Source organism: Oreochromis aureus, linkage group 3 (assembly GCF_013358895.1).
Source record: "Oreochromis aureus strain Israel breed Guangdong linkage group 3, ZZ_aureus, whole genome shotgun sequence".
NCBI classification, from domain to species: domain Eukaryota; kingdom Metazoa; phylum Chordata; class Actinopteri; order Cichliformes; family Cichlidae; genus Oreochromis; species Oreochromis aureus.
The window spans coordinates 87263273-87276259 of NC_052944.1; the positions used below are offsets into that span (position 1 = coordinate 87263273).

Here is a 12987-nt window from a genome sequence, read left to right on the forward strand (position 1 = left end):
TACAGAGGGCGACTTTTTTCATGTTTTGGATGTTTTCCTTATTCAGAAGCTGAAAGCCCAAAGTGGGCATGACCGGGAACCTTGGTGATGGGACCTTCTGTGTGTGGTGGTTATCCATGTACGCCTGGTTTGACTGCACCTTAGTGAAAGTGTGTAGAGGTGAGACGTATATGTGAATTGGTGATTCTGCTCACTGAGCTAAAGGTCTAGAACTGAATTAATGGTGCCTTTCTTGTCTGTTTTAAATAGCTGTCAGTGAGCTATCTTGCACTCTGAACCACGTCTGTTTCTGAAGTATAACGGACCTGAGTGCCTCCTTGGTAATCATTGTAGTTTTGAACTAGATATGGGTGAAATTTCCAGGGTGGCGATGTCGGGTTTTCCTTGTAAAGCTTTCGAGCTTGCAGTCACCACACTACCATCCTAGTATGTGTGCATCTTGCTTTTCCCCCCCCTCATCATCGCCACTCATGCACAGTAGCATGTTAAAAAGAATTATGGGAATCATAAGAGAACAGATGATTACTTTTTGATCTAGACTTATTTAAGTGAGAGGAGTCCGAGCCCAAAGCCTGACTCACAGCCATTATGATTTCACCGAGGACATTTGGAGATAAGCATCAACAACTCTCCCCTGAACATTTTTGCACTTGGAAAACAAAAAATGTCACTTCTGTAGACCAATCGCTTTCAATATTCATGAATTTAAAAGTAGGCAGTTTAAATTTTCAATTTTTTAGTTTCCAGCCTGACACAGAAGACTGTGGTTTTATAGCTGTGTACACACATATTTGACTTTGTAAACCACTTTGACCTACATAAGATTACACTGTGACTGTATTGTTTATTCAATAATACTGAGTTTGTTTACTGGACTATGTTTATGCCTCAGTTATACCAAAATAATTAAGCATTCAAGTTATCACAACTGTATAATAAATAAACTACATACTAGTATATCACAACCAATGACTGTAGAAAACATTGATCACAACAGATTAGCACCACTTTGTTTTAGCTCTCAAGTAACGCCTCACCTCTCTACTTCATACAGGGTGCTCTGAGCACATAATCTACATGTTGTGTTTATGCAACTGCACTAGTGGAGTGTGCGCTGTTGGTCACTGTGTGTGGACATCATCCATGTATTGCACCTTGTCCAGCGACCAGGATATGTCCAGTGACCTAGGACATAACACAAGAGCACACAGGCACTTCCAAGGGTTTGAACCGTAAACATCGCAACAGAGAGAAACTTCACGAATTCTCACTCAAGTTTGTGTGTTTACATCTTCACTTTTTAGCCACTGAAGCTACATCAGCCTGTCTGCTGTGGAAACATCCAAATAAGGTTTTAAAGGGTGCAGCTCCTCTCACAGCAGCACACGAGCCTTCATCAGTCCTTCAGTACTGGTCTTTATTGGAAAAGTGGCACGCATCATCATCATCATCACTAATGACTGACAGTAACACTGGTCCTGCTGACACACAGACTCGCAACGCACGCACCCACACACAGCTCTACAGTTTCTGTCCTATGTAGGAAAAAAGATAAGAGTATGAGGAAGATGAACGGCATCATGGGAAATGTAGGAATAAAAAAGTGTTTTATTAAAAAAAAAAAAAAAAAAAAAAAAAAAGTCTTGGGGCTTCTGGTGCTTAAAAGAAGTCGAGGTCCTCCGGAGCGTCGAGGTCTCTGTACTCGATGATGGCGCGAGGGTCGCCTCGCATGCCCCTGCAAACACACAAACACACACACACACACACACAGTGACATAACTGATGTGATTCATACACTCTAGTGTGTTGTTGTCACGGTGCATGTTCTTTACCTGCTGTTTCGCTGTTTCCCAGAAAACCCGCCGCCGCCTCCTAAATGACCTCTGAAGTTGTCATAGTTACCCCGCCCAGCTCCAAACTGGTTTGGTGGATGGTGGAGTGCACCGCCTAAAACACCCACACACACATATACACCTTAAACAACTGCATCACTGCACTGAAAAAGCAAAGCTGAGGTTTTTTCATTTTAAATACTTAATTAAATTCTATTATGTTTGTGTTTATATATACCTGGGAAACCGGGCATGGGTGGTCTGACTCCAGGCGGATATCCCAGAAGGCTCTGCTGCTGTGGCGACTGTCCAGGAAATCCTGGTAAACCCGGAGGAACGGCTAAAGGCGGAGAGAAGGAAACACGTCAGAAAAGAAAAAACAGTAACGTGAATAGAAGGCAAAGCAGAGTCCCAGGGGCACAACCTTGTGAAGGCGGTGGGAGGGGCTTGTTCTCAGGCAGGGCAGGTCTTTTAGCGTCCAACAGGAAGTTGTTGAAGAACTCAACTTCCTGCCGGACACCGGAGACTTTCTCGCCGTGCTTATTGAGAATATGTTTGCGCACAAACTCGGGAGCCTTGAACTTCTTCCCGCTCAGAGGACACAGCCACTTGTCTTTGCTGAGCTCCTGAGTGTTGGCCGACAGGAACTTCTCCACCTGCACAGGTGAGACACACAGAGGAGGGAGGAGAGCTCGTCACTGGGACAACTGTCTTACACTCACATGTACACACTCTGTTTATGGTCGTTTCTATGAAAAGGTCGTACGCTGTTAAAAGGTCATTCCTTCTATGGCTGCAAATCTCTATTGTTTTTTTTTTTATTTCTGAAATGCCAAATGAATTATGACTACAATCCAGAATTAACGACACTTAAATTCGAGACATACACACCGACAATACAATGTTTAATTTTATTTTGACAGCACAAATAATCAAAATAATAATAAAAAGGTAACATTGCACCTGTTTTTCTTGTTTTAATGAGTAATTATGAGAATTTAATTCCTTTTTCTAAAACATTTTCTTGTATTTGATGAGGAATGATTAAGAGAACAAAATTAGAAATTGTAAAATCAAAGACAAGACTTGATCTGAATCGTTTTGTAATAAGCTGCAGCTCAGGAGGTCGTCTAATAATCTCAAAGTCAGTAGTTGGATAATGTGAAAGGCTTTTATTGTGAAAGGAACGAGAAGTAGCACTTTTTTTTTCTGGTGGCAGGCGGTGTGTCGTACCTCTTGTTCCGGGTCTTTCTTCCCCAGCCTTGTCGCTTCTTCCTCACTCAGAGTCTCAGAGGGCGAGAGCAGCGGAGCCAGGCGCTCCTCGCACATCCGCTGGTGTTCACTCACTGTCCAATCAGAGCACAGCAACACTAACGTCAACTTTGCAGTCGTGTATTTGGAGATGTAGTTTACAGATGTTCCCTAAACGCCTCAGTGTTTTGAGATTAAATAAACTAAAAACACATGTGATGTGTTCGAGTCACAGATCATGCCGCGACAATTTTCCATAAAGGTTCAAAAGCTGCTGTGACACACCCCATTTAAGTGTGTCTTATTCACAGGTGAGAAGGACTTTATGTGTCCTGCGTCTCTGGTTTCTAGGAAACCACGTCCTTTTTTCCTAGAAATATACCATCAATGGCTGATCTGCAGAGTGTATGCGTGTGCGTACCCTCAGTTGCAGTGATCTTGCCCACAGGCAGGGGTCCTCGAACGTGGATCAGCCCACAGCGGTGTGGCATCTCATCCTCGGCGGGATACTCACAGAAATTATAATAATCAACAGAGTGAACCAGACGCAGGTAGAGCAGCAGGCGGTCCAGCACCTGTACACACGCAGACACACACACACGTGTAAATACATGCTTACATGAAGCAGGAAGCGCCTGATCTACATGAAGCTCCTCCCACCTTCAGTAGCTTATCATCTGTCTCCAAGGTGACGTCAGAGGAGGCAGGGTCCTTGGCGTCACCAGCATCATCGGTGTTGCCCCCAGAGGCGCCGATGAGCTCCTCCTCCTCTGCACTGACTTCCTCTATCAGGTAATCTGTGATGTTCTTCAGGATGGGGTTGGTCTCCATCTACACACACACACAGAGGAATGATGTCACTCCTGAGGGGTTTATGGGTAATGAAGTGACAATCAGCCCAGATAGTGTTTGACTTATTGGTGCTTCTGACTCTGAACCCTTGAGCCTGAGCATATTTAAACTCTGCACCTGTTCTGTCCACAGCTCCCCTCTCTGGTCCAGGCTGTGGACGAGTCGGGCTGACAGTCGGATGTCGTTCCTCACCACCGGTTTGTGGTGCGTCAGACCGTTGACGCTGCGAACCCGCCGGCACAGATCTCTGTTCACCACCGGAGCGAGTTCACAGTCTCTGAGCTGCAGAAAGCATGGAGAAGGTTTTAATCACCCATGACACACCAGTGTGTGTGTGTGAGAGAGAGCGTGTGTGTGTGTGTGTGTGTGTGTACCCGGATGTTCTGCAGGTTCCAGCACGTCTCCTTGATGTTCACGCTGCGATCAAATGTCACCCAGCAGCGCCTGAAGAACCTGAAGCACAAACATTCACTGAAGCTCAGTTTAAAGAGGAACGCTTCCAAATCCATGCTTTTAAAACCGCTCAATAAAAAAAAGAAACGTGGTGCAGGGCAGTTCTTAGATGAAGCACACAAATACGGCTCGATCCATAGGCTCGATCAGCAACGTGGTGTTAAGTGGGTAAGACCATATTGTTGTTCATTTTCATGTTAGAAAATGCTAATTTTACTGGAAAAATAATTTTTCAAAAAAACCCCAAAACCTAGAAACCTGCGATATACTGAAATTCCTGCAATATAAAATTACAGAGAAATCTGCGAAAGGTGAACCGCGATGTGGCGAGCCCATACCATATCCAAGTTTATTATCAGTTTATTTAAAAAATGACTATAAACAATCTGCTACATTTTAGTCCTTTAATGGCAGAAGAACCTGGGAGGAGCTAATGCAGGTGTTATGACTGCATTTTTCTGTTCTCACCTCCTCTCGGGCTGAGGGTCCGACAGCGCCACCCGCAGGAAGCCTGGGTATCTGCGACACAGCTGCAAACACATGCAGCAGATTAGCAGAGAGCCAGGTGATGTGCACAGGTGTGTGTACTAACTTTAAGTCAAAATCAGAGCTTTCAGCTTGAAAACCAAAGTGTTGAGCTAAAATGTTCTGGGTAAAAATTATATTTTACTCTGAACTACTTCTAAGTTAAAAAACAAATAAACCAGTTCATTGTGCAGTATTTCATAGTTCTGCACTGTTTTTTTATGCAGAGCAGCATTTAAATTAACTCAGTTTTAAATAGTCAGCAGTCAAGCAGAGACAGCTTTCTCCCAGGGAGCATGAACACATCGCAGAGTTCATTAAAAACAACCTAATTTTTCTTGCTGAATTCCGACTATAATTAAAAACCTTCCTCCTTTCTTGGTTTGTCATTATTTACTTGTCCAAACTTATTTAATAACGTCCTACTCTCTGGAGGGAGGAACCTAAACAGTGTCAACCTATAGGATTGAAAAATGAGCTGCAGTTCCTCAAATGTCCACCAGTTAGTCTGAGCTTAGCAACAACTGCTTCACCCTAAGCTGTAAAGGCATGTTTTCTTACAGCTGTGATCTCATCCTTGGACACCTCTGGCGGGATGCTTCTGATGAATAGGGAGGTGGTGAGGTGGAGGGGGCGGGGCTTGGGTGGAGCCTCCTTCTCCCTCTCTTTCCCTCGCTCTTTACGACGCTCTGAAACAAACCAGCAAAACACTTCAGACTAAAGTCTGATAAGTGTTTCAACATTTCAGTGTAAAAAAAAAAAAAGTTTAAAATAAATACCATCCTCTCTGTCGTCCTCCTCTTCCTCCTTCTCCTCGTCCTCATCCTTCTCTCCATCAGAGTGGGAGGAGTCCGAGTCGGAGGCACTGCCCTCGCCGCTGTCAGCAGAGAGGCTGCGTTTCCTCTTCCTGCCCTGAGAGGAAGAGGAGGGATTAACAATGCGATGTAACATTAAGGAACATCAGCATCAGTGACAAAAGACAAACGACTCACTTTCTTGGTCTTCTTCTCTTCTTCCTCGTCTTCTTCTTCTTCTTTCTTCTCCTCTTCCTCCTCCTCCTCGTCGTCGTCCTTCTCCTTCTTCCCGTTACGCTTGGCGTCGGCTGACTCCTGAGAGAGGAAAGAAAATACGATGGTTAAGGTCAGTCTGAACGCCGTTGTGTGTCAGGATGTGATTATTTAACTTAACACTGAACAGACTGTCACTCAACCCGTGACCTGTTTCTTCTCTACAGTAGTTAATAATTCAATAATTCAAAGTCATGTGACCCAGCCAGGAAGAGACCGGGTCCAGTTCAGTAAACTGAGGATATTCGAAGACGTCACCTTCTCTGTTTCTTTGTTATCGCCCGCGTCACCGCTCGCCGTCTCCTTCGTCTGAGTTACAGTCGCCTCTGAGCTGGTCTGACCGCCCACGCTTCCTCCGCTGGCATCTGCCTGACTGTTCTCGCCTACACCTCCTCCTCCGCTCGTATCTCCACCGGCTCCTGCTGCATTCGCCTGAACCTCGAGGACCTGCAGGTCAAAGTCGGTTCCTCCCTCCATCTTTATCACAGCTGCACAGAGACACACAGGTTAAAGACTTCATTACTAGGCCTGCACAATAAATCGAAAATTTATTGTCATCGCGATATCAGCCTGTGCGATGGGCCCATTGCAAAACACGGCGTAAACTGCGATAATTGGGTACCTTAAAATGTTTACGCACGTGCTTTAAAGAATTTACCAATCAAAAAAGCCCATTTACACATTTGACCAGTCGAATAGAGCCCTTCACGGCATTAACCAATCAAATGGATTAGAGGCCCGCCTCCTACGTAGGTGGGGAGCGAACAACGCTGCAGCAACAAGTCAGAGTACGCTACTGACTATGAACTCGTGGCTAAAAAAAAAAAAAAAAAAAAATAGTACCTCGCTTATTTGGAGGTACTTTGGATTTGATAAAGACGACGTTCTCCAAACACAGGTACTCTGCAAAACTTGCCGAACACTCGTGGCAACCACCAGGGGAAACACGACTAATCTCCACCATCATCTTCAATACAACCACAGAGAACTGTTTGAAGACTTCCAGAAAGATAGGGCTAGCCAAACAAAGGTTGCTAATGTTAAGACAAAGAGCACAGCAGTCCAACAGCCGTCTCTGTATCAGAGTTTTTCAAGTGGAACTCCTTATGAGAAAACGTCGAAGCAGTACAAAGAAATAACAGAGGCCATTACCCATTTTTTGGCTAATGACATGATGCCTATAAATACAGTTAGTGAGGAGGGCTTCAGACAGTCTGATACATAAAGTGGACCGGAGATACCGCATCCCCTCACGAAACTACTTTTCCCATGTCGCCATTCCACAAATGTACGAAACATGCAGCAAGACCGTCATGTTTGAACTGAGCCAAGCTGAAAACTATGCAAGCACTACAGTAAAGTTTCCTCTCCAGTTCTGACTTACATCATAACTACTTGGTGAGTGGTAAAATGATGAACAACTGCATTGAGATAATTTGCAGTATAATTTAAGTTGTGTTTATTTAAAACTAATTATAGAGACCGGGAATGATGTCTTTCAGAATTCAAGCCTCAGAAAATTTTTTATGGGGGCAATGTTTCAATGTTAAAGTGCACTTTGTTGTTACACTGCTAATACAGCAGCTTTCTTTAAATAAAACTGTTGCAGTAAAACAGAAATTATATATTCGGGGGTTTTTTTTGTTTTGCTATTTATTTTATCGCAACTCATATCGTTATCACAATATTGATCACAGTTATCGCACATTGTTGTAGAGGCTCACCTTTCAGCACATTCACTTCACCAGATGCACCTTGTTTCTTTTCCTCACCTTTGATTGGGTGTGGTGCTTGGCTTTAATTGCAATCACCTGTCACTCGTTATATAAGGACTGCACTCACTTACCCCTCACTCTTTCTTCACTCCCACATGGGGCGGCAGCTGAGGTGAGTTTCTGTTTGAGTCTCCTGAGTTCATGTATCATTTTGAGTTACTTAAATCATACTATGTCCTTTTTAGAGATAGCAGTCCATGTGTGTCTTTCCTTTACCAATAAAACGACAAAACCTGCAAATGATTGATGACTGCTTATTCTCATTCTAATCGGATGAGCCCATGATGATGACTACTTAAACCCCGAGGCTTCCTTCCTCCAAAACACACATCGCAGGTTTTCCTAATATCGTGCAGCCCTATTCATTACACACAAACCCTGTCTCACTTCACTTCCTGTCCAGTTTACCTGCATCGAGGAGTTTAATGATGGCAGGGGCGTGGTCCATGTCGAGCGATACGTTGTCCAGCCAGTTGTTGTCCATGAGGAAGAGGAAGACGCCGAGTCGGGTTTTGAGGGCAGCCAGAGACTCTGCCTTCCTCGTGGTGATGTCATCGGGGTGGTACTTGGAGCGGAACCACTCCTGCTCTTTGTGCTGGAGGAAGAAGTCCTGCAGCTGCTGCCGCCTGAAGTCTAGCTTGTACTGGTTGTAGCGCTTCACGGCCTCCGTCTCGTCCACGCTGTCCTCCATGTTCAACAGGAATTCCTGCAAACGCGTCACAGACGTGATGTCATAACCTCGCCAAACAGACGCTTTGATGCCTCCTTATTTTTTTAAATCAGAGACCCACCTTAAAGCTCCTCATGGTAGGAGGACCGGGAGGAGGGAGGTCTGGATCCACCATCCCCAACCTGAGACACAAAACTCAGGTAATAAATAATCCATGTGAAAACTGTTGGAGCCACTAGGGGGCAGAAATGCATCTGACTGAGCTCACCTGCCCTGTAGAGGGTGGCCTCCATGATGTGGATGAAGGTGAGGAAAGTCTGGGTGCCAGCCCTGAGGCCCCGCCCCTGGAAATGGAGCCCCGCCTCCTCCATACGGCAGGTCGTAGCGGTACGGCTCCCCCCTGTGGTCATCCCTAAGGGTGAAACAAGGATTATTAATCACAGCTGGAACATGCAGGAGAACCTAAAGTCTGCAGCTGCTTCTCTCACACAGGCCTCACCATTCTCTCCTCATGCGTTTGTGCTGAGGGCTGATGTGTCTGGGTGGAGAAAACCTCTCTCTGCGGCCGCGGTCATAGTCCCGCCTCCGCTCACGGCCACGGTCCCAGTCCCTGAAACAAACAGAGCTGACGTCACACAGCGGACAAACCTGTCGGGATGAAGTCGGCGACTTTCTTCAGCCATAATAAATCCTGACGACTCAGTTTCCAATAACATGTCTCATTCATACGCTAATGTTAGGACAGATGTTTACAGCTGGATAACAAACTGTATGAACTCTGCAACAAATGTGTCAGATGTGATAAGGGATAAGTACTGCATGCATAAATAATACAACTGTGTTGGAAACTTTTCAATGTTAAACCGAATGCAAGTTACCATGAGTTTACAGAGCGAGCATAAATGAACTGTCACACCAAAATCTAACATTTTATTGACTTGGACATTTCTAGTTTGAGCCAGAATAGTTCTGGTCGTATTATTTTTATTTTTTCACATTAATGTCATGTCATAACAGTAAAGTTGACCAAATCTATTTCCAGTGTTGGGTAAATCCGCAGGAATTTGTGTGACTTGTCAGGCAGGGTTAGGAGAGCTGTACTCACATGTTGGTGCCATACTTTAAACTCCTCTGGCAGCTAGGCTACTAGATGGCAGCAGCTCCCTCTGTGACAGTAGTTCTGCAGCAGTTTGATGCAGTAAATGAGCCTCTGTAGGTTTAGTCTGAACTCAGTTTTCTGACTGTCAGACGCGTCAGCTAGTCTGATCTTTCTCTCCGGATTAAAAACGAATAACTTAACGATCAGAATAATCTCCAGCTCCCACCTGTCGGGCCAGTCGTCTCTCCTTCTCTCCTCGCGCTCTCGTGACCTTTCCATGTCGCTGCGTTCTCGCCTGAACTTGTCCCGCCGCCTCCGATCCAAATCGTCATCACTGTCTCCCATTGGTCTAAAGGAGCAAACAGATATTAACATCAGGGATTCTTTCTGCATCATTCAGCAACTTTAAATCATAAGTTTAAATATTTTGGGGGAAAAAACTTTACTAGATCTTTCTGTAAATCACCAAGTATGAAGGTGTTTAAATTAAAAAAAAAATAAATAAATAAAAAAAAATTAAACTGTCAAAATAAACCTTAAATTCAGAGAATTATCGGAGTTCGGTTAATTAATGCACATTAACAGATGGAGCACAGCTCTGTGAGGCTGAAGGTGGCGACTGAAAAACCTGTAGATTCAATAAATTTACACCAACGCAGGACCAAGAGAAGCACAAATCTCCCACACTAGATTGACTCCCATCACCTCCTGCCTGCAGATTTAACGCTCTAAGCGCCTAAACCCACACTGACTCCTTAGGGGGGGGTGTGTGAGTGAAAGGGGTGTAGCCTAATACCTCCTGCTGCAGGTAATAAACACACTGACTGTGCTAAACCATCCCCACTGAGAGGAACTGTGTTTTATTTTTCACATCAGGAATGAAGATTTTTGATCTACTTTAATGTCATCTGCTGTGACGGTTCCTGACTGTGTTCATCAGCGAGGAAGAGTCTGTCCGGAACCCAGAAATTAGGGGAAAAATAACTATAGGTGATGGGAAGTGGGCGGGACCCATGGTAAACTTTCAGGTGAGGGACTGACAAATGAGCTCTACCAATAACAGTAAAGAATCCAACTGATTGTCATGTAACATAGTGAGTGTATTTACAACCACGTTATGTCAATCAACAGTTCTTCACTCTGATTGGTGGTCACTTCAGTTTATCACAGTTACTCCTTCAAAGTCGAATGAGGATGTTGAATGTCACTTTGTGTTTCCAATATTTGCATTAACTTTCTTTCACACCAGATATGAACGCTGTATTGGAGCAGAAAATATTTGGATTCTATTTTGCTTTATTGTATTTAATGATCCAGTTTAGTCTCTCGACTTTGGCCACCACTCATTGACTCTGTATTAGACCCTCATCCATATTCTGAATCTCCAGCAAAGCACTGGACAGACTCCATCATATCCAGAACTCCGCTGTCATGAGACGCACTAAGCTCTGGGACCATATCACCCCCACCCTCATAAATCTCCACTGCCTCTTGGTCAAATACCTCAGTACTTGTCTCCTCTCTTTCACGCAGACAAATAGTCTTGCTCGCACTAACCCCTTCACTGGGCTTGTTAAAATAAACAAACAAACAAAGAAACTGTTATAAGTTGTTATAAATATTAACTACAACTCCGCTTCTGTGTTGATATGTTTACTTCACTCACTGACGTGCTTTTCATGCAACTCATGTTGTGTAGAATTCTAAGAGGTTCAATGTTTAATGCTCTTACTTTAGATTCAGGTTTTACAAATTTTCGTGAGACGTGCAGGAGATCTTGAATGACAAACCAGAGCCTGACCGGTCTGTTGCTCTCATAGAAAAACTGAGATAGGAAAATTACCATTACTGAGGAAATAAACATCCTTAGCTGAAACGCCGCTGCTTAACAATAATAACTTATGCCGTCTTCCACTTCTGCTAATATAAAAGCACATAAGCAGCAGTGTGTATAAGCTTAAACATCGCTGCTCTTTCAGTTTTTCTTGAAATATTTATTATAAACTCTGTTTGTTTATGTGACTCCTCACTGATACATTGGCTGCTAATTAGCCTGCTAGCTTCTGTCCTTGAGTTCCTTAAAATCTTTTAATTTAAGGACAGGCTCAGCGCAAACTCCCGGCAGCTCCAGATCGTTAGGAGACGCAAACATTAAGGGTTTAAAAGTTTTCACTAAGACAAATCAAACGCTACCATTAGCAGCAGTTAGCATTTCACAGCTAACGAAGCTAACAGCGGCTAATTAGCCCATTAGCACGGAGCCAGATGAGCCTGTTCACAGAGGTGTATCCCTCCGCTTAGGCCCCGCTGCTTTATCTGCGCGTATTTTGGAGTTTAAGGTGTTTTTCTTACCTGAGATTTGGTTTTTTAAACTCAGAAACAAGCCCGTCACAGCTACCAGCAGCCGCACAGTTATCCCGCCGCCAGCTCCAAGAGCACAATGATCCAACGACACTTCCGCTTCCTGTCACTACCGCTCGTCTGTCCAATGAAAATGCGCCGCCTCGAGGTCAGACTGGGTAAATACACACTCGTTGAAATAAGGGGATAGTGGCGTTTTATCTTCACTTCTGGGAAGCTGAGAACTCTTCTTCGTTTTCCGCGAGAATTGTATTTGGCCAGCTTTGCCATTGAACTTCAGTTAAAATTTTAACAGCACAAAATTTAAAGTTTTTAAAATACTCCAACATTATGATATTTTCTGCTTTCCTGCAACATGTCACCCCTTTCTATCCAAATCTCCAAGAACCTCACTGAGATCAACTGAGTTTAAGAGATAAAAACAAACCATCATTCCTAATGGATGACATCCCAGCCCAAGTTTGAGTCACGTGAACACTGACTATGATGTTTAAAATGAAAAAACAGCTCGTCATTGTTTCCATCAGCTAGTGAAAGACACTCTGATACCGGTCACACTGCCATGATGTGAATTTATTTACAGTACACAGACATATAGATTTGGTAAATAGATACACAAACATATGTGTACTAGAAACACATGTATACAATAGCACATGAGACAATAACGTGAAATGAAAGTCAACATTTTACTGTCACGCTGATCAAGAAGACAGAGCTCTAAAGTCTTTTTAAATGAGCAATCAAATATAATGCATTCTAGTGAATGTGTAATGCAACTCATATACCTTTTCTCTGTCTTTAAAGTGATGATAAAAAACATATTTAATGCAAAAAAATGTCATGAGCATCCAAACATCTTAGATCATAAATCCAGACATCGCTTTTATAGTGTAGCTTTGAGCAGAGGATTTCTCAGTGTGATCAAAATCTGTTGTCTCTCCTTCCTGTTTCTTCCTCAGCTATTTAGCTCTCGTCTCTAATGAGAGGGAGGAAGAGGAGTCGGGGATGTGCAAACTGAGAAATGAGGACTTATAAACAGGTCATAACAGCATTTCACTGTTCAGTCGACTCCTGTGGATAATGCCTCATATACTCTGCA

The 12987-nt window shown here is 43.7% G+C and overlaps 1 protein-coding gene across 1 annotated transcript; it reads right to left on the reverse strand.

Annotated features, from left to right (window-relative positions):
• Positions 1 to 1396: 1396 nt before the first annotated feature.
• Positions 1397 to 12009, reverse strand: LOC116313836 (serrate RNA effector molecule homolog). Its single transcript, XM_031731651.2, has 20 exons — positions 11877 to 12009; positions 9751 to 9873; positions 8925 to 9035; positions 8694 to 8837; positions 8547 to 8607; positions 8164 to 8461; positions 6239 to 6468; positions 5906 to 6022; positions 5693 to 5825; positions 5475 to 5602; positions 4857 to 4918; positions 4310 to 4388; positions 4053 to 4217; positions 3744 to 3914; positions 3505 to 3658; positions 3066 to 3178; positions 2257 to 2488; positions 2071 to 2172; positions 1833 to 1947; positions 1397 to 1735 (listed from the first exon to the last, which is right to left on the reverse strand). The coding sequence occupies exons 2-20, from the start codon at positions 9867 to 9869 to the stop codon at positions 1660 to 1662; spliced, it is 2610 nt and encodes an 869-aa protein (XP_031587511.1). The 5' UTR covers positions 9870 to 9873; positions 11877 to 12009; the 3' UTR covers positions 1397 to 1659.
• Positions 12010 to 12987: the final 978 nt, after the last annotated feature.

Bases quoted from the DNA above. Each gene is read 5' to 3' on its own strand.
- LOC116313836 (XM_031731651.2), bottom strand. From the start codon at position 9,869: ATGGGAGACAGTGATGACGATTTGGATCGGAGGCGGCGGGACAAGTTC. The intron at 4,919-5,474 runs GTAAGAAAACAT...ATGTGTTTGCAG, and splicing joins CCAAGGATGAGATCACAGCT to CTGTGTCGCAGATACCCAGG. The intron at 2,489-3,065 runs GTACGACACACC...TCACCTGTGCAG, and splicing joins AGAAAGACCCGGAACAAGAG to GTGGAGAAGTTCCTGTCGGC.